Source organism: Lolium rigidum, chromosome 7 (genome assembly GCF_022539505.1).
Source record: "Lolium rigidum isolate FL_2022 chromosome 7, APGP_CSIRO_Lrig_0.1, whole genome shotgun sequence".
In the NCBI taxonomy this organism is placed as follows: Eukaryota; Viridiplantae; Streptophyta; class Magnoliopsida; order Poales; family Poaceae; genus Lolium; species Lolium rigidum.
This window is the reverse complement of record NC_061514.1, coordinates 280,453,339-280,472,887: the sequence shown is the minus strand read 5'-3', so window position 1 is coordinate 280,472,887 and position 19,549 is coordinate 280,453,339. Positions and strand designations below refer to the sequence as shown.

Here is a 19,549-nt window from a genome sequence, read left to right as displayed (position 1 = left end):
AAATATTATTTTTTCGTGAAACTTGACGCATACACATATATTATGGAGATGTACATGTAGAATTTTTTGTCAAAATTTTTCCACACTTCGAAATATGTTTTGTTGTTAGAGGGAGCATACGCACCCGGGAGCCGAATTGAATTTCCGCAATGGAACGCTTTTTTTTAGAGAAAGCTCCGACTCCATGCCTTGTTGTTTCTATTTGAAAATCAGAATTGATCTGTGCTGCGGTTGCATCAGGGACGAACGACACGTGCATCTTCGGCTTGATTGGTGCTGTGCTTGCTGGCGCTGATCGAGTACATATCAGCGAGAAGGTGGCAACCGTCGCGGTCCTACAAAAATAGTATCAGCACCGTTTAGCTGAAGATTCAAGGTGCAACTGTTCCATCAGAGCTGAATGCCAGCATCTTGGTATGATTGGCTCTGCTTGCTGGTGCTACGTATGTATCAGTATCAGTCACAAGGTAGTGGCAGCTATCCACGCGCTGTTTTATGTTGTTAGCAGCTAAAATTTTAAATAGCCGGTCCCTAATTACGCTCAAATTTAGCCACTAAATCTCATGTATTTTGAATTTCTCTTTTTTTTTCTTTTCTGAATTTTTTGTTAATATGATTAGATAAAACTTGTGAGTTGAATAATTCAATACTTTTGTTTTGAATAGAGTCAATAAGTTATCATGAATCGTTTTTTTATCATAGTTTTTTCGTAAGATATGATTGAAATATTTCAAAAATTTAAAAACTGCTAAATGGAATATCCCGCTATAGCATGTCTATATCATTTCATAGCCTCAAAAAATATTACGGCTACATAAGATAGTCGGCTATTTTAAACTGTGTTAGCAACTTCTGAGCATCCTTGTATAGAGGATCAAAGATACAGCTTCTGCAGCGAAGTTGGAGGTTTCAGGCCCGTGTCACTTGTCTCTTGACACTGGTGGACAGTTAAATTTGAACACACCCGAATATACTCCAACTCTTGCGGTATACAACATTTTTGGGTTATTTCTTGTTGAGGTCCGCAAACTTGAATACTCTTTGGTTAGCACAATTTCCGACACGCATGAATAGAAAAGAGTAGAATTTTTTTTTGAAACGGAGGCAAAAGCTTTGCCTCATTCATTAATTAAGTAGAAAGTGTCATGTTTTTATTAGAAAACCGGACAAAAATCTACAAAGATAGGGTCAAGCCCACACCTGCCCACACGTCACCGCGAAGGGCACACCGAGCCACCCTATTTACCCACAGAAGCTACACAAAATCCACTAAAGCCCTAGTCGTTCGAGGGTTTAGTGTTAGCCATAAAATTCACCGGAGCTTCGGTCCTTCTAGGGTTTTGTTTCAACCACACATGTGTATGTACACCTGGCCATGGGCAGCCCGGCCCGAAGCTCGGCCCGAAAAACTTGGGCCTGGGCCGAGAAATGTTGGCCCGACTGCCGGGTTGGGCCTGGGTAGCCCGAAAACACAGTTTAACACTACGGCCCGGCCCGCGGCCCAACGGCCCGACGGGCTTGGTGGGTATTTGGTTGGGCCGGATTTTTTAGCGTCGGGCTTTCTTCGGCCCGGCCGGCCCGACACATCCCATGTATATGTGTATGTAATATTTCAAATAATAATCACAGCATGCTAAACCCCAGCACAAAAAAACATTTCCCTCTTTGCATGCACCGTAAAATCTGACAGTTTCATCAATCCACAGTCCGATGTACGAAGGAATTGCTCTAGCACGCTTTCTTCCTTGCGCGGGCCCACCCATGTGCAGCGTCTTCTTCATTTATTTCCGGCGATTACCTCAGATCTTTAGCATGGTAAAGCCAGGAACAACCAATTTGCATGCTGTGACTTTGCACGGCGTTGCTCCCTGTATGCATACGCTGGTCAGCTGCTGCCCTCCTTCTAGTTAGCTTCTGCACGTATTACATATAACTCCAATTGCTATTTTGTGACGTATAGGCTACACGTTGTAATTATTTGAGTCTTTTGTAAAAATAGTTTACAATTTTTGTTGTAATTTTATCTGTAGCAATTTAATTGTTGGTTTACCACTTTTGCTTTGCATTGTTTGCAAACATATTTTTATTGTAATCATTTGTGACTTTTGTTATAAATGTTATGATTTTTAAATTCAATATGTAGAAAATTATGTTTGCAAACATATTACGTTCTGAGTTACAAGTTACACAAATTTGTCTTGGTTTGTCTAGCTCGATCGCTAGCTTCGTCGCGCCACACCACGCCAGAGATGTTGTATACGTATGTTAATTTTGTAACAATTGCATTTAAAGTTTATAGGAAAAGCACGTCAAAGATATTGCAATCTTTAACTCGCCGTTTGCCACAACTTTGTGGTTTTTGTTGTGATCATATACATTTTGTGGTAAAATAGTTGATAATTTTTGTTGTATGTAGCAACTTTTTTATTTCTTAGCCAAGTTTTCATACTAAGACATTTTTGTTGTTGTAATAGTTTTTGAGTTTTTGTTGTAATTTGCTGACGAATTTTGTTGTAATCCAACTTGTAGAAAAAATAGTTGTGATTTAACCACTTTTATAACATTACTTTTAAATATTTTGTTGTGAACATTTTGTTGTAATAGTATATATATTTTTGTAAGCGGAGTGAGAGATTTTGTTGTAATACTCTGTATGACTTGGATGTGTCGTAGTGTTGAATTTTTGTTGTAAATATTGAGAAGATCGGTTTAATGGGAAAAGGTAAGGACCACTGGTTGAGTTTCCAAAAGCTAGGAGGCTAAACACAAAACTCGTATTATGATTGATTCTAGACGTTAGATCGCAATCGGATAACGCGGAGGACAATCCATTTTTGGCTAAATTTGTTGCAAATCATTCTACAACAAAGAGAATGTTGTTTAAATACTTACTTTTGTAGCATTTTCTTTTTTAAATATGATTTTTTTGTAATATTATATTTTTGTTGTAAATTAATCTGCAGGAGGAATTGCTACTTAACATTTTTTTAGCACGAAGTTTCTTTCTTGAACCATCGTTATGTTGTAACGACATTAATTTTGTTGTACACTTGCAAAATAGTGTAAGGTGGAGCTACGAAATTAGTGTTAGTACATCAACCTAACACTGAAAAGTCATGTCACACAAAGACTAGCATCCGCGCAGCGCGCCTAGAGTGGGCTCCATCCACGTGAAATTGTCCAAAGCAGCTCGGGCACAGAGCTTGGTCTCCACCCATGCATGCACTAGTTTTTTTTGGATCGATTGTACGTGAAAGCGACGTTAGCTAAGGCTGCGCATCCAACGAACGTGGTGTCCCATCCGACGGTTTGCGTGTACCGAGTTTCTGCCAAAAATTAGTCGACCGACGCGTATCAAGACCGTAAACACCAAGAACTAGACAAAAACCGCAAGCAGTGGCAACGAACACTTTGCAAATATCTATGCGAACCCTATCCTAATGAAAACCGTAGCAGATCTAATCTGCATGTCGTCGTAAATGCCCGAGCATGACTTATTCTGGCACAACGAGTAAGAAGGTGAGAAGAAGAGGTCGTTACCGCCATTGTTCCGGTCGAGGACGAGGTCAAGTTCGCGGCGGAACTCGAGATGCCGATGAAGATTGCGGAGTAGGTTGCTGCCGATGTTGAGGTGCTGCTCGCCGACGTCTCCTCCTCCGGTACCGGTGCTCCTCCTTGCGACGGTGCGGATTGGTCGGCGGGAGAGGAACCGCCTTGAGGTGGGTGAGAGTGAGATCGCGAGTGAGATGAAGGAGAGAGGAGCGATGAGGCTAATTATGGCACGTGTTCTCGAAGGGACGCGACGTTTTCCCCTTCCCCACGCATGCAAGCTTCTAGTCACAACGGCCCTAGCTCCAGAGAAACTGCTATTCCAGGCGTTCCTTCAAAGCCTGTTCCGGAAGTGCTTTAAAACCCGGTTCCTGCAACAACGCGGCGGCCTGCACGCAACCAAACGACTCGCTCCACGTCCCAGCCCATGCAAAAAAGACCTCTGCAATCTACCAAACGCGCTCCAGTTGACCCCACAGATCAGTGCCCCATAGCTTGCGGCGACGAAATATCTGGAAGATTCCGGAACCACGCGCGCCCGCACTGACCTGGACCCACCATTGTCCCATCTAGGAAGAGCACTAAGCTCCCAGGGTTCCCAGCGCCTGTGGACGTCTCGACGGTCGCTATCGTGGGTCCCGGTTGGGAATTTGGCGCTGTGCTTTTTTTCTACCGTATGTTGGAATTTTTAGTCGGTGCGACGTTTCTATTCATGATGGCACCGCTTTGACTGGATGTCTCTGTCTAGAACTCCTACCAGAACCATTCTCTTCGATTGGATAACATCCATCCCCAAAATCTTCTCGATCTCCACCGCCTCGCTTATGCCGATCTGCTCCGTCCTCCAGCTGACGACGCCGTGGAACGCCAAGTACCCCGTGTCCCCCCACCGCCGCTGGCGCCGCTGCAATCGACTTCCCACCATCGCTCGGAGCTTGAGGGAGAGGTTATGATGCCAATTTCTTCGTCTCCACCACCGCACACGCAGCTGCTTGCAGGTATAGGTCTAATTTTCTTTCCATGCTTTTGCTCTTCTCCCCCTCCCGTTCTCTCATGATTTTCCCACATTCTCTTAAAGATGGCGTCCTCGGCGACCAATGGAGGATTGGGGGAGGACGTGAAGGACTGGAGGAGCACCCTGCCTCTCCTCCTCCTATTCGGTGACCGGCGACGCGTCCAGGAGCTCCATGAGAAACTCGGCGGTGTCTCCGAGACCACCCACGATTCCTTGATAGTTGCCCTGCCTCCCCTCCACTTTGGCTGACCCGGGCCACAAGCTCTAGGGCCAAGGCATCTGCCACACGCTGCGTGTATTCCCTCTAGGGGTCGCGGCCGGCCGCCGGCGAGGCTGTCGTGGGTCAGTCGAGGTCACCGCTACAGGGTGTCATCGTCGTTCCCACCCTGGGGCTTCCTGCTATTGTTGTCCGGGCTGGTTCTGGAGGGCACCATGGTGAGTCACGCACCGCCACATCGGACTTCCTGCTCCTCAGCCCAGTGCTGGTCCCAGGCACACCCACCATCGAGATTGTGGTTTACTCGCGAGCTTAGCCGTTCTGAAATTCCGAACCTCCGTTGTGCTCGGCTGCTAACGGGGACCTCTGTCAAAGTTACCTCCAAGTATCCCGCCTCCTACATAATGTACGTGCAGCTTTGCTATGCCGACAACAGTCGGTAGCATGGCCGGTTCATGAGTCGCACTGTCATCTTCCTCTAGTGTGGTACTGCCTATAGGATGGCCTGCGGGATCTGCTGCCCTATCTCTAACGGTCTCCTTTTTGGTCTAGGAAGGAAAGGACTAACTATGATGCTATGTTCTTGTGCAGGTTGATTTCAACAAATTACCATTCAGATAGAATTCTCAATTGTAGCCTCATCAGGATTGACATAAGAGTGACAGCATGCAGTTCCATCGCCGGGTGAGTTGTTCTACCTTTTCTTTAGGTTGGATGAGGTTTAGTTACTATTTGGTTGCCGCAATATCTCATTTTGTATCTTTTGATGCTAAAGCTTGCGATAATTATCTATTACCAGGATTGGTTCTACCTTCAGCCTTTCTTAATAAATAGTTAATGAAGCTTCATTTTGAGCGTCCAATGGTCAACCAAAGTGAACTAGCTAGATAAATTTCAAAGCATTTTAGTTGACTACATTTGCTTTGAAATTTCAAGGCTAGGAAATTCTCTCGACATGTCTTTAAGTTGACTACATTTGCTTCGAAGTTAAATGGCTAGCAAATGTGCTCCCTACATGATCATTGTATCTTTTTTTTTTTTGCCTTTCTAGCTGCACTGTGGATTTGTATCCCTAAGTACAGTTGTTACGGAACATGTAAGCTCCTGAATTGTATTGAGACGCTGTTAGGTTTGGTCATTCCCCGGCTTGCTTCTGTGGTGTGGCCTCTCACTTAATAATTCACATGAAAACACTTCTTTTTCCTAGGATCCATTGCCCTGAATAACTAAATAAGTTAAGCAGCTAGATACTGAAAAAGATGATATATTTTTTCAATGCACATTTTCTAGTGCTTTAATGGATTCCTGTTAGATCGGTACGTTTTTGGTATATAGCAGATTGGTTGTATTAATACTCTCCCTGGGAAGTGAAGCTTACAAAATATACATAATTCTTCCCCATGTTAACTTGATGTTCAGTACATTACTATCATATTAGGCTCCTGAAATTTTCCACTTCCTGTAGTCATTGCTATTGTTATTTCGCCTGAAATTGACATTTCTATCAAAAGTTCTGCGTCAGTCCTTAGAAAATGTGTCATAGTTTACTTGATAGTGGGGCAACTCAATACACCGTTTAACTAAAAAAACCATTAGCACATGCTATGGGAGTGTATTTTACATTAGCGACCAATTTACTGTATTTGAATATACAAATTGACTGCTAAGCAGTCATTGTTCTAGCAAATTAGTGGTTCTTTTCTGTATTTTGTTTATATTATTCCTATTTTGGCATCTCATTTCAATGCTTAGTGCGTAGAACTATACTTTTGATCACATTTTTACTTGATGGTTTGGATTTACAATGAGATCAAAATATATATGTTAAACATATTATCTCGGGTTTTCTTTTACTTTGCTGCCTGATGGTACACATGAAGGTCCGTTGTCTTTGTGTTCCTGTCCTTGCCTTTCTTAGTTTGCTTCTTCATTATTTTGTACTCAAATCCAGCTTAACAATGGCACCTAGGCCAACTACTTGTGCAGATCAAGGAGCAGAGTAAGTCACCTGGACTTATGTTAAGGCAGAGCAGTACCAACTTGATGTGATATTAAAGTTGTTGTGCCTCTACAGCAAGCACTTTTACAAGTTCTGGCATCATAAGCTTTCTGCAACCGTTGTTTCTGTGCAGCTATCGCCAAGCTAATCTGTATACACCTATTTATGTTTATTGTGTTAAATATTTACTGCAAATGTCCAGTCGCACAACAGCATATTGGACTTTATTCTGAAAGAAGACATAAGAATCAGTTGACATAACAATGACTGAAATACGAGAAATGGCAATCCTGTTGTCACCAGTGGTATGTATTGCTACCACATGAACAAGATAGTGATGTTGTTGATGTCCTGTCAAATATGTAGAGATTTTAAAAACACACCAAGACATCAATCACATTTCACCGTATAGCTGAAAGAAAAGAATTAAGGCAGAATTTTAGATAATACATGAAATATCACAGTTTTCAGTTATAATAGCACATTGACACCAGAAATCAAAATTCCTCTGGAGAAAATAAAATATTTTCAAAGAAAGCTTCGCGTGGAGGTGCTGTGTAACACGGTCATCTAATGAGCTTATTTCTTATGATCATGTTGTGTCAGTGTTTAATGTATTTGTTTGCAGTGATATGAACAGCGTTGTTTCTTCCTCCCGTGTTCTTATGTTGAGGTATTATGTTCATTGACAGTCTGTTGTTACCATTGGTTCATCTTAGATTGGTTTTCGGTTATTAACTTTTGCTTCTTTATCTATCCATTGCTTGCCAGATCGTCTGCTCCTGTGCCTATTCATGTGCATTTGGTGCATGTTTTATTATGGGCTTAATCTCTGTTGTTTTCCTTTTGTGGCATCCTCTTCATTTCTACAATCAAGAGTACTCCTGTCTTGCCAGTTGCGAGAGCTGCTCTGTGAAGCCAAAGCTCATTCAAAAGCAGTGTGCTGCTCTCCATCTCTTAGATATCTCTCTATGTGTGGTGAATTGCTCTATTCTTTGCCAAATTCTTAGGTCTACTTGCAGGAGGACGGTTCGCTGATTGTCGAGTGTCTTTGTTCTGGAATTGATGAATTCGCTGAAACTGCATCGTTATCGTTTGTTCATCCATGCCTTTGCTTTTTTGGATTACGGATATTTTCCAGCCTTCTTCGTTTCAGCTGAGACATCTTTTTATGGTAGTTTTGTTACATCTAGCTGATGGTCGTATAGTATTTTTGGTTGCTTCATCGGATGTTGCATCTTTGTTGATCCCCAGTGGGCTTAGAACCGACTCAATGTTAACAATAAATGTGGAAATTGAAGATTGGACACTTGACCTGCAATTACAGAAATATAACTATGCATGACAACCTGAGGTGGCTGTCTACCAAAATCTCTGTTTTCTCATGGCAGTTGTATGTTGCTATGTCAAGAGTAACATCTAGGGAAGGTTTAAAGATACTTTCTCCGTCCCTAAGAAGTTGCTCAAGTTTGTCTAGATACAGAGGTATATACATATTTTAGTTATAGATACATCACAACTTTTTTAAGATGAAGGAAGTACTTGAAACTGATGAAAATGGTTTATTCACTATTCCAGAGTAGGAATGAACAGTAGGTTGATAACCTATAGCAGCACTGCTCATCTACAACTGATTGGATCATTACAGGGCTATTTCTGAACACATGACTATAACTTCAGATATATTACCATTCTACATTTGTTTGTTGTAGGTGCTTCTTCGGTATATAAATTGTGTTGGTTTTCTCTCCGTGCAGTATTTAATCTGAGACGAATAGGACTGATGTTCTGCATCCATGTTCTACAATGTAATGAATGGAAACAGTTTCACCAATTTTGTCTATTGGGTTTCTGTTGTGGTCATGTGTGCACTTCATGTATCATGGGGTACGTTTACTCCATCTGTTTGTAGCCTTCTGAGGTATGGTCATGGGTATTTCATCGGCTATATTTGCTCCTTCAGGTTTTAGCCTTCTTAGATGAGAACTATTGTACTAATCTGTACAACTACGTTTTTGGCTTGGCGCGGCATTCTTCCATTGGACATGCGTTCGTTTGCGCTTGCCTGTCGGTAGTGGGGAGCGTGGAGTTCATCTGCGGGTGAGTCGTGGGTACATGCAGCTGTTTTTTTCTTTTGTCTGTGTGTCGTTGCAATGTGCTGTGCTGTGCACGGTCGTTTATGTTTTTAGCGGGGTACGTTCGATCCGGTCTTTGTTTTTGGCTTATTGCTGCTGCGGTGGTGCTCTTTGGGTCTCTCTGGTATTCCTCTTCATTGCTGGCCGTGCTGCGGTAGTGGGTGTGGTGCTTGGGGTCTGCCGCTGTGGCCGCCTTCCTTCTTTGACCGGTTTCTTCCTCGCCCTGGTTTGTCCCCTTTACTGTTTGTTCTGCATTTTGTTCAGTCGAGTTGTGGTTGTCGATCCTGTGTCCCGGTTTGCCGTTGTGGCGTGTCTACTTTGGATCTATGGTGGGCGTGGTTCTGGCTGCCGCATGGGCTTTAGTCGTGAGAGATTATTGCAAACTTTTGTGGAATCATTGATTTGGGGGTGTTTGGGATTTTATTTTTAGATTTATTCAACCGCTGGCTCGGTGTGTGTTTTAGGATAAGATGCGGGGACAAGATGCTGGTGCTTCATTGCTGCGCTTGAGTGTGGAGGCCGTGATTCGGTTTGCGTCGGTTGTAGTTTGGGTGCCTCATTGTGGAGTTAGGTGATTGATGTGTTTGGTGTTTCAGTTTTCCTGTGTGTGGTTTAACTGCAGAATTAGTGTTTAGGTTTTTGCCCTTGGTCAGTCTAGGCTGGAGGGCATAGGAACGGGAGATTGATGAATCTGTAAGACGTGGTTCCTTTTATATATGTTTTCATCTTTTATGTTTTGTAGGTTAGTCTGAACCCGCTGAACCCTGGCGATGACTAAGAACCAGAGATCCACGATGACCACACTGAAGTTGAGTACCCAGGAGAGAAAATGGATGAAGGGTCCATGCCGACAAATCCATGAATGGCCATCTAGATCTGGATTCTACCTCGCCCCACTCTACAACAAGTAAGCCTTTTCTCGGTTGATTTAGCACTTGCCCCACTTGTGATTTATTTCGTACAAAATAATTTTGGAGCTAATACAGGCCTTGCGGTGCCCCTTCTCGCGTAAAACACTACTGATCAGTTGCTCCCAACATAGAAGAAGCGACTAGCATTAGCGCTGCATCGTAATAAGGAGCTCGGAGTCGACCGCCTCATCCATGAGACACCTGCTAAACAAAGGTTACATTGTATCGCTGCTACGAATGCCTGGACGCTGCAGCAACATGTCCAGTTTATAGTACCCTTCTATACATGCTCTCTGCATTTTGCATATGTAATTAGAAAATGAGAAAACCCTCCACACATGTTCAAGCAGCCAGCAGCTCCGTAATGTATGCATATGTAATGAAATCAATCTCCTAGATGTTGATGTGTTGCTTATTCAAGTTCATAGAGGAAAAATTCCACAACACACAGTGCCTCAAAATAAGCCTGAGTAAAATAACGAGTTTGTCTATACGCGGGAAAAGAACGCTAATATTGGAGGCTGGTGCAGCAGAGCGCACCGGGTCCATCTAGTCGTACCGAATTCCCAATTCCTCCACCCGGGCGGTGACGTCCTGCCCAACCGCCAGACGGAACCCGCAGCCGTCGGGAAGTTGGGGCCCACAGCTCAGAGACACATCGCGCCAGCCTAGAATCTTCCAGAACCTTTGCGGCGCCGCTGGCCCTGCGTCCTCTTATATACGCTCCCCGTCCAAATCCGCCAAATATCATACAGGAAAAACAAGCAAAAGTCGGCTCCTCTCCTCCATCTCGCTCGGCCCTCGATCAGCTCCTGCTCCGCGCCCATGGATTCGGCGAACGACGCGCGCCGCGCGGAGGCCAGGGCGGCCGGCATCCTGCGGCTGCTCATGGGGATGGCGGCGGGGGCGGGGGCAATGCCGGGGGCGCGCGGGGTGATGCTGGTGCAGCACGTCCTCGTCGGCGGCGACGGCACCGGCGACCTCTTCTCCGGCGGTGTCGGCGGCGGCGTCCCGCCGGCGTCCAAGGCGGCCATCGCCGCGCTGAGGGAGGTCAGGGCGGAGGGCGACTGCGCGATCTGCCTGGACGCGTTCGACGCCGGCAAGGAGATGCCGTGCGGGCACCGCTTCCACGGGGAGTGCCTCGACCGGTGGCTCGGCGTGCACGGCAGCTGCCCCGTCTGCCGCTGCGAGCTCCCCAAGCCGGATCCCGCGGCGGCGGAGGAGGAGCAGCAGCAGCAGAATGGTGACGGCGGTGGCGAGGGGCAGGGGCACAGGGGCGCCGTGCTGCTGAGCTTCCTGGTGATGGGAGGACCGCAGCAGCAGCAGCAGGAGGAGGAGCAGATGGAGGTGGAGGAGCCGTGGAACATCAGGGTCGAGGACGTAGATTAGGAAGTAGGATCGAGTTAGGCTTCGAATTGGGTTCGATTGGTTCAAATCCGGCGGCGGCTGCTTTGCTTGTTTCTTCGTCATCTTCGTTTGTACATACCGACCGAGAGGAGGAGAGGAGAATTGGGGCTAACTGTGAATAATCTTTTAGATTAGATGTTGAAGATGATGTAATGTCAATGGAACGCGCTTTTTTTCAGAGAAAGCTCCGACTCCATGTCTTGTTGTTTCTATTTGAAAATCAGAATTGATCTGTGCTGCGGTTGCTTCAGGGACGAACGACACGTGCATCTTCGGCTTGATTGGTGCTGTCCTTGCTGGCGCTGAGTACGTATCAGCGAGAAGGTGGCAAGGCAAGCAACGCGGTCCTAAAAAAATAGTATCAGCACCGTTTAGCTGAAGATTCAAGGTGCAACTGCTCCATCAGAGCTGAATGCTAGCATCTGGGTATGATTGGCTCAGTGGCTCTGCTTGCTGGTGCTACGTATGTATCAGTATCAGTCACAAGGTAGTGGCAGCAATCCACGCGCTGTTTTATGTTGTTAGCAGCTAAAGTTTTAAATAGCCGGCTCCTAATTACCCTCAATTTTTCTTTTTTTCTTTTCTTTTCTGAAATTTGTGTTAATACTTTTGTTTTGAATAGTTCAATAAAAATCATGAATCGTTTTTTATCATAGTTTTTTTAGTAAGATATGATTGAAATATTTAAAAAATAATAAAAATCGCTAAATGGAATAGCCCGCAATAGGCCGTCTATATCAGTTCATAGCCACAAAAAATGTTACGGCTAAATAAAATAGCTTGCTATTTTAAACTGTGTTAGCAACTTTCTGAGCATCCTTGTATGGAGGATCAAGACACAGCGGCGAAGCTGGAGGTTTCAGGCCAGTGTCACTTGTCTCTTGACACAAGAGACTGGTGGGGCAGTTAAATTTTTTGAATGTTAGCAGGATTGATTAGGTAGAAAATTTTGTTACAAAGAGAACCGGGTGGAAAAACGAAGTCAATGCCCAAGTCACCCAAAAAGAAAAACAAAAACAGATACATCGGGGCTTTCAACCTGGTGAAAGGACATAGATGTTGTCTAGAGGGGGGACGGATGAATAGGCGATTTAAAACTTTTACGAGATGGGTTTAACAAATGCGGAATAAAACTAGCGTTTACTTTATCAAGCCCAAAGCATATATACTATGGTTCATCTATGTGCACCAACAACTTATTCTAAGCAGAGGTTCACCTATGTGCACCAACAACTTATGCTAAGCAAGACAAGCAACTTATGTGATAGCAAGATATATATAACTTCAAGCACGATAGCTATCACAAGGTAAAGTGCATAAGTAAAGAGCTCGGGTATAGAGATAACCGAGGCACGCGGGAGACGATGATTTATCCCGGAGTTCACACTCTTGCGAGTGCTAATCTCCGGTGGAGAGGTGCGGTGGCTTAGTGCTCCCGAACGCCACAAGAGGCTCACCTTGAGGTGTGGTTGCTCGATGCACACCAACGCCACAAAGGCCTCACCCCAAGATGCGGTACTCACACCACACACCGAGCGCCACGAAGGCGCCTCACCTAAATCTCCGGTGACCCTCGCCACAAAGGCCTAGGTCACGGTTCCACTAAGGGATTTCCTTCGAGGCGGAAACCGGGCCTTACACAAAGCTTGGGGCACACATCCACAACTTAACTGGAGGCTCCCAAGAAATCGCCACAAAGGCCTCAAATCCGTCTAGGGTTCCAAGAACCCAAGAGAAACAACTTTCTTGCTTTCACTTCCACGAATCATCGTGGAGAACTCAAACCGATGCACCAAATGCAATGGCAAGAACACCACAAAGATACTCAAGTCCTTCTCTCAAATTCCAACAAAGCTACAAAAGCTATTGGGGGAATAATAGAGGAAGAACAAATAGGAGGAGGAACACCAAATTTCTCCAAGATCTAGATCTAGTGGATTCCCCTCACAAAGAGAGGGATTTGATTGGTGAAGATGTAGATCTAGATATCCTCTATCTTTCTCTCAAATAGATGCAAGATTCATTGGAGGGAGAGGGAGATAGCAAGCTCAAAGAAGGTCAACAATGGAGGCAAAAACGAGCTCTAACGGATGGGAAACTTTGGGGAAGAAGACCCCCTTAAATAGGGCAAGATAAATCTGCCTGTTATGCGCAAAACTCGTCAAAACTGGAACTTCCGGTCATTTGGGGCGGAACTTCCGCCCCCCGGAAGTTCCGGCCAACTTCCGGGTGAAGTAGGGCGCCCCCGGAATGCTCCCGGTATGTTTTCTGCGTGCATAATCGTCATTTTCCGGAAGTTCACCGGAAGTAGGGCGGACCGGAACTTCCGGCCAACTTCCGCCAAAAAAAAACTGCTTCACGAAAACTTCAATAACTTTTGCATCCGGACTCCGATTTCGATGATCTTGGGCTCGTTGAAATCACAACAACGAGCTCTACAACAATATGCATAGAAACATCATAGTCCAGCAAAGGAGGATAGAATCAAATGAATAAAGGTTTTACCTATCTATAAAAGGCAAACCGGTAAAACCTCCAATATGGAAAATGCAACAACTTGAGATAGGAGACTTGGATTTAGGTGAAACCAACTTTGTTGTAAAGAGGATGACAAGAGCTACCATACAAAGAGTGAAAATCTTAAGAACAAGTGGGGTAGGTTTTTCTATGTATTTTAGAGTAAAACCTCTCAATACGAGAAACCGAGAAAAACTCCAATATCGAAAACGCAACAAGTGATTCATGCGGAGTCCGTTTTCGATGAACTAGAGCTTGTCATGAGAATAAGCACAAGCTCTAATCACCACATGGATAAGATCCAAATAACAACCAAGAAATATGATGCAAGGATGCAAAGGTTTGAGCTCTCTCCGAACGATACGATCGAGTTACTCACTCGAGAGCCCTCTTGATAGTACGGCAACTAAACTATAAACCGGTCTCCAACTACACCATGAGACCGGTAAGAAAGAAACCCTATCAAGAGCAAACCTTAAACTTGCGCATTCCACTTGAGCTCGATGATGACGATCTTGACCGCAACAAGATGGAACGCCTTTCTTGATTGAGCTTGCTTGACGAAGTCTTGTGGATTGCTCCCCCATAATCCACCATGGGAGAGCTTCTTCTTTGGCGCATCTTCACATATCCATGATCACCATATGGATGGCAAGAGTCAAGCAAAGGATCTCTTCGAGATGGCTCATCTTGAACTTGCACTTCATTTCTTCATGTTGATGTCTTGACGTAACTTGAGGGCTCACTTCATCTTCATCTTCAAGACATACTTGACACTTGATATCCTTCATCAATTTCTTCTTATTGCAACCTTGAAGACAACATATGGTTCAAGCATTGCCTATGGACAACACCTACAAATATAACTCAATGCAAACATTAGTCCATAGGGATTGTCATTAATTACCAAAACCACACATGGGGGCTCCATGCACTTTCAATCTCCCCCATTTTGGTAATTGATGACAATCTCTTTGAGAGGGTTTATATAAGGAATTTAAGTAACAAACAAGTTGAATATATATAGCAAACTCCCCCATAATATATGCATGTGTGAATGATCTTGACTTTCATTGCATATATTGGCATTCAAAGCCTAGTGGAGTTTCCTCTAAATATTCAACTATGCAAAGCAACAAGATGCAATGCAATAAAGGCACATGCTTAAGCACAAAGCAAAGACATAACCAAATTCCCTTAAACCCTCCAAACTTCTCCCCCATTGGCACCAATTGCCGAAATGGGTGAAAAATTTAGAAGGCCAATATAGTGAGAGTTCCTCCATAGCGTGTGCATTTCTCATAATTTGAGTGGAATCAAATGCACATATCCAATAACGAATATTCGGAAGGAATCACACCATAGATAGGTGATGCGCGTGGATGTACACGTCCGTTGGGAACCCCAAGAGGAAGGTATGATGCGCACAGTGGCAAGTTTCCCTCAGTAAGAAACCAAGGTTTAATCGGACCGGTAGGGAGTCAAGAAGCACGTTGAAGGTTGATGGTGGCGAAATGTGATGCGGCGCAACAACGGGGATTCCGGCGCCAACGTGGAATCTGCACAACAAAACCAAAGTACTTTGCCCCAACGAAACGGTGAGGTTGTCAATCTCACCGGCTTGCTTGTAACAAAGGATTAAACGTATCGAGTGGAAGATGTTTGCAAGAAAATAATAAAACACAAGTATTGCGATAAATTGTATGCTATGTAAAGAATAGGACCGGGGTCCACGAGTTCACTAGAGGTGTCTCTCCCATAAGATAAAAGCATGTTGGGTGAACAAATTACGGTCGGGCAATTGACAAAATAGAAAAAGGCATAACAATGCATATACATGATATGATAAATATAGTGAGATTTAATTGGGCATTACGACAAAGTACATAGACCGCCATCCAACCGCATCTATGCCTAAAAAGTCCACCTTCGGGTTATCGTCCGAACCCCATTCGGTATTAAGTTGCTAAGCAACAGGACAATTGCATTAAGTATGGTGCGTAATGTAATCAACAACTACATCCTTAGACATAGAATCAATGTTTTATCCCTAGTGGCAACAGCACATCCACAACCTTAGAACTTTCACGTCACTTGTCCCGGATTCAATGGAGGCATGAACCCACTATCGAGCATAAATACTCCCTCTTGGAGTTAAGAGTACAAACTTGGCCGAGCCTCTACTAATAACGGAGAGCATGCAAGATCATAAACAACACATAAACAATAGATTGATAATCACCATAACATAGTATTCTCTATCCATCGGATCCCGACAAACACAACATATAGTATTACGGATAGATGATCTTGATCATGTTAGGCAGCTCACAAGATCCAACAATGAAGCACAACAAGGAGAAGACGACCATCTAGCTACTGCTATGGACCCATGGTCCGGGGGTGAACTACTCACTCATCACTCCGGAGGCGATCATGGCGATGAAGAGTCCTCCGGGAGATGAATCCCCTCTCGGCGAGGGTGCGGGAGGCGATCTCCTGAATCCCCCGAGATGGGATTCGCGGCGGCGGCGTCTCCGGAAGGTTTTCCGTATCGTGGCTCTCGGTACTGGGGGTTTCGCGACGGAGGCTTTAAGTAGGCGGAAGGGTAGGTCGGGGGCCACACGAGGTGCCCGGGGGTAGGGCCGCGCGGCCGGGGCCTGGGCCGCGCCGCCCTGTCCCCTGGCTGCCTCGTGGCCCCACTTCGTTGACTCTTCGGTCTTCCGGAAGCTTCGTGCAAAAATAGGACCACGGGCGAAAGTTTCGTCCAATTCCGAGAATATTTCCTTACTAGGATTTCTGAAACCAAAAACAGCAGAAAACAGCAACTGGCTCTTCGGCATCTTGTTAATAGGTTAGTTCCATAAAATGCATAAATATGACATATAATGTGCATAAAACATGTAGGTATCATCAATAAAGTAGCATGTAACATAAGAAATTATCGATACGTTGGAGACGTATCAGCATCCCCAAGCTTAGTTCTACTCGTCCGAGCGAGTGTAAAACGATAACAAAGATAATTTCTGAAGTGACATGCCATCATAATCTTGATCATACTATTTGTAAACATATGTAATGAATGCAGCGATCAAAACAAAGGTAATGACATGAGTAAACAAGTGAATCATATGACAAAGACTTTTCATGAATAGTACTTCAAGACAAGCATCAATAAGTCTTGCATAAGAGTTAACTCATAAAGCAATAAATCAAAGTAAAGGTGTTGAAGCAACACATAGGAAGATTAAGTTTCAGCGGTTGCTTTCAACTTATAACATGTATATCTCATGGATATTGTCAACATAAAGTAATATAACAAGTGCAATATGCAAGTATGTAGGAATCAATGCACAGTTCACACAAGTGTTTGCTTCTTAAGGTGGAAGGAGATAGGTAAACTGACTCAACAAATAAAGTAAAAGAAAGGTCCTTCAAAGAGGAAAGCATCGATTGCTGTATTTGTGCTAGAGCTTTTATTTTGAAAACATGAAACAATTTTGTCAACGGTAGTAATAAAGCATATGAGTTATGTAAATTATATCTTACAAGTTGCAAGCCTCATGCATAGTATAATAATAGTGTCCGCACCTCGTCCTACTTAGCTTGGACTACCGGATCTTTGCATGCTATGTTTCAACCAAGTGTCACAAAGGGGTACCTCCATGCCGCCTGTACAAAGGTCTAAGGAGAATGCTCGCATTTCGGATTTCTCGCTTTTGATTATTCTCAACTTAGACATCCATACCGGGACAACATGGACAACAGATAATGGACTCCTCTTAAATGCATAAGCATGAAGCAATGATTATTATTCTCATATGAGATTGAGGATATATGTCCAACACTGAAACTTCAACCATGGTTCATGGCTTTAGTTAGCGGCCCAATGTTCTTCTCTAACAATTTTGCATGCTCCAACCACTAAAATGATAGACCTTCAGACAAGACGGACATGCATAGCAACTCACATGATATTCAACAATAGTTGATGGCGTTCCCCGAAGCATGGTTATCGCACAACAAGCAACTTAATAAAAGATAAAGTGCATAAGTACATATTCAATACTACGATAGTTTTTAAGGCTATTTTGTCCCATGAGCTATATATTGCAAAGGTGAATGATGGAATTTTAAAGGTAGCACTCAAGCAATTTACTTTGGAATGGCGGAGAAATACCATGTAGTAGGTAGGTATGGTGGACACAAATGGCATAGTGGTTGGCTCAAGGATTTTGGATGCATGAGAAGTATTCCCTCTCGATACAAGGTTTAGGCTAGCAAGGTTATTTGAAGCAAACTCAAGGATGAACAGGTGCAGCAAGACTCACATAAAAGACATATTGTAAACATTATAAGACTCTACACCGTCTTCCTTGTTGTTCAAAACTCAATACTAGGTATTATCTAGACCTTAGAGAGACCAAATATGCAAATCAAATTTTAGCAAGCTCTATGTATTTCTTCATTAATGGGTGCAAAGCATATGATGCAAGAGCTTAATCATGAGCACAACAATTGCCAAGTATCACATTATCCAAGACATTTTAGAATTACTACATGTAGCATTTTCCAATTCCAACCATTTAACAATTTAACGAAGAAGAAACTTCGCCTTGAACATTATGAGTAAAGCCTAAGGACACATGTGTCCATATGCAACAGCGGAGCGTGTCTCTCTCCCACAAAGTGAATGCTAGGATCCATCTTATTCAAACAAAACAAAAACAAAAACAAACCGACGCTCCAAGTAAAGAACACAAGATGTGACTGAATAAAAATATAGTTTCAGGGGAGGAACCTGATGATGTTGTCGATGAAGAAGGGGATGCCTTGGGCATCCCCAAGCTTAGACGCTTGAGTCTTCTTAAAATATGCAGGGGTGAACCACGGGGGCATCCCCAAGCTTAGAGCTTTCACTCCTCTTGATCATAGTATATCATTCTCCTCTCTTGACCCTTGAAAACTTCCTTCACACCAAACTTCAAGCAAACTCATTAGAGGGTTAGTGCACAATTAATAATTCATACATTCAGAGGTGACACAATCATTATTTTCACTTCTGGACATTGCATAATGCTACTGGACATTAATGGATCAAAGAAATAAATCCAACATAGCAAAAGAGGCAATGCGAAATAAAAGGCAGAATCTGTCAAAAACAGAACAGTCCGTAAAGACGAATTTAAAGCTGGCACCAGACTTGCTCAAATGGAAAAACTCAAAACTAATGAAAGTTGCGTACATATCTGAGGATCACGCTCGTAAATTGGCAGATTTTTTCGAATTTTCTACAGAGAACTGTGCCCAGATTCGTGACAGACAGCAATGCTGTTTCTGCGCAGCGATCCCAAATATAACATCAACTATAACATAGAAACTTTACTTGGCACATAAACATGATAAGGAGAGGTTGCTACAGTAGTAAACAACTTCCAAGACTCAACAAAACAAAAAATTGCTGTAGTAAAAACATGGGTTGTCTCCCATAAGCGCTTTTCTTTAACGCCTTTCAGCTAGGCGCAGAAAGTGCAAATCAAGTAATATCAAGAGTAGAAGCATCAACATCATAACTTGTTCTAATAATAGAATCAAAAGGCAACTTCATTCTCTTTCTAGGGAAGTGTTCCATACCTTTCTTGAGAGGAAATTGATATTTAATATTACCTTCCCTCATATCAATAACAGCACCAACGAGTTCGAAGAAAAGATCTTCCCAATACAATAGGACAAGATGCATTGCATTCGATATCCAAGACAACAAAATCAACGGGGACAAGGTTATTGTTAACCGTAATG

General features: G+C 43.6%; 1 protein-coding gene and 1 long non-coding RNA gene across 5 annotated transcripts; both read left to right on the top strand.

Moving 5' to 3' along the window:
- The first annotated feature begins 4,304 nt into the window (after positions 1-4,304).
- LOC124670805 lies at positions 4,305-10,270 on the top strand. Of its 4 annotated transcripts, none has more exons than XR_006992663.1 (4): positions 4,305-4,547; positions 4,628-4,999; positions 5,373-9,822; positions 9,902-10,270. It is a non-coding gene; the product is annotated as an uncharacterized LOC124670805 (long non-coding RNA). The 4 variants fall into 4 exon arrangements; XR_006992661.1 differs by having other exon boundaries at positions 4,628-5,267; XR_006992662.1 differs by having other exon boundaries at positions 4,628-8,880; positions 9,658-9,822.
- A 319-nt stretch (positions 10,271-10,589) lies between these two features.
- On the top strand, positions 10,590-11,417 carry LOC124670803 (E3 ubiquitin-protein ligase RING1-like). Its single transcript, XM_047207278.1, has one exon. The coding sequence runs from the start codon at positions 10,652-10,654 to the stop codon at positions 11,213-11,215; it is 564 nt and encodes a 187-aa protein (XP_047063234.1). The 5' UTR covers positions 10,590-10,651; the 3' UTR covers positions 11,216-11,417.
- The last annotated feature ends 8,132 nt before the right edge of the window (positions 11,418-19,549 follow it).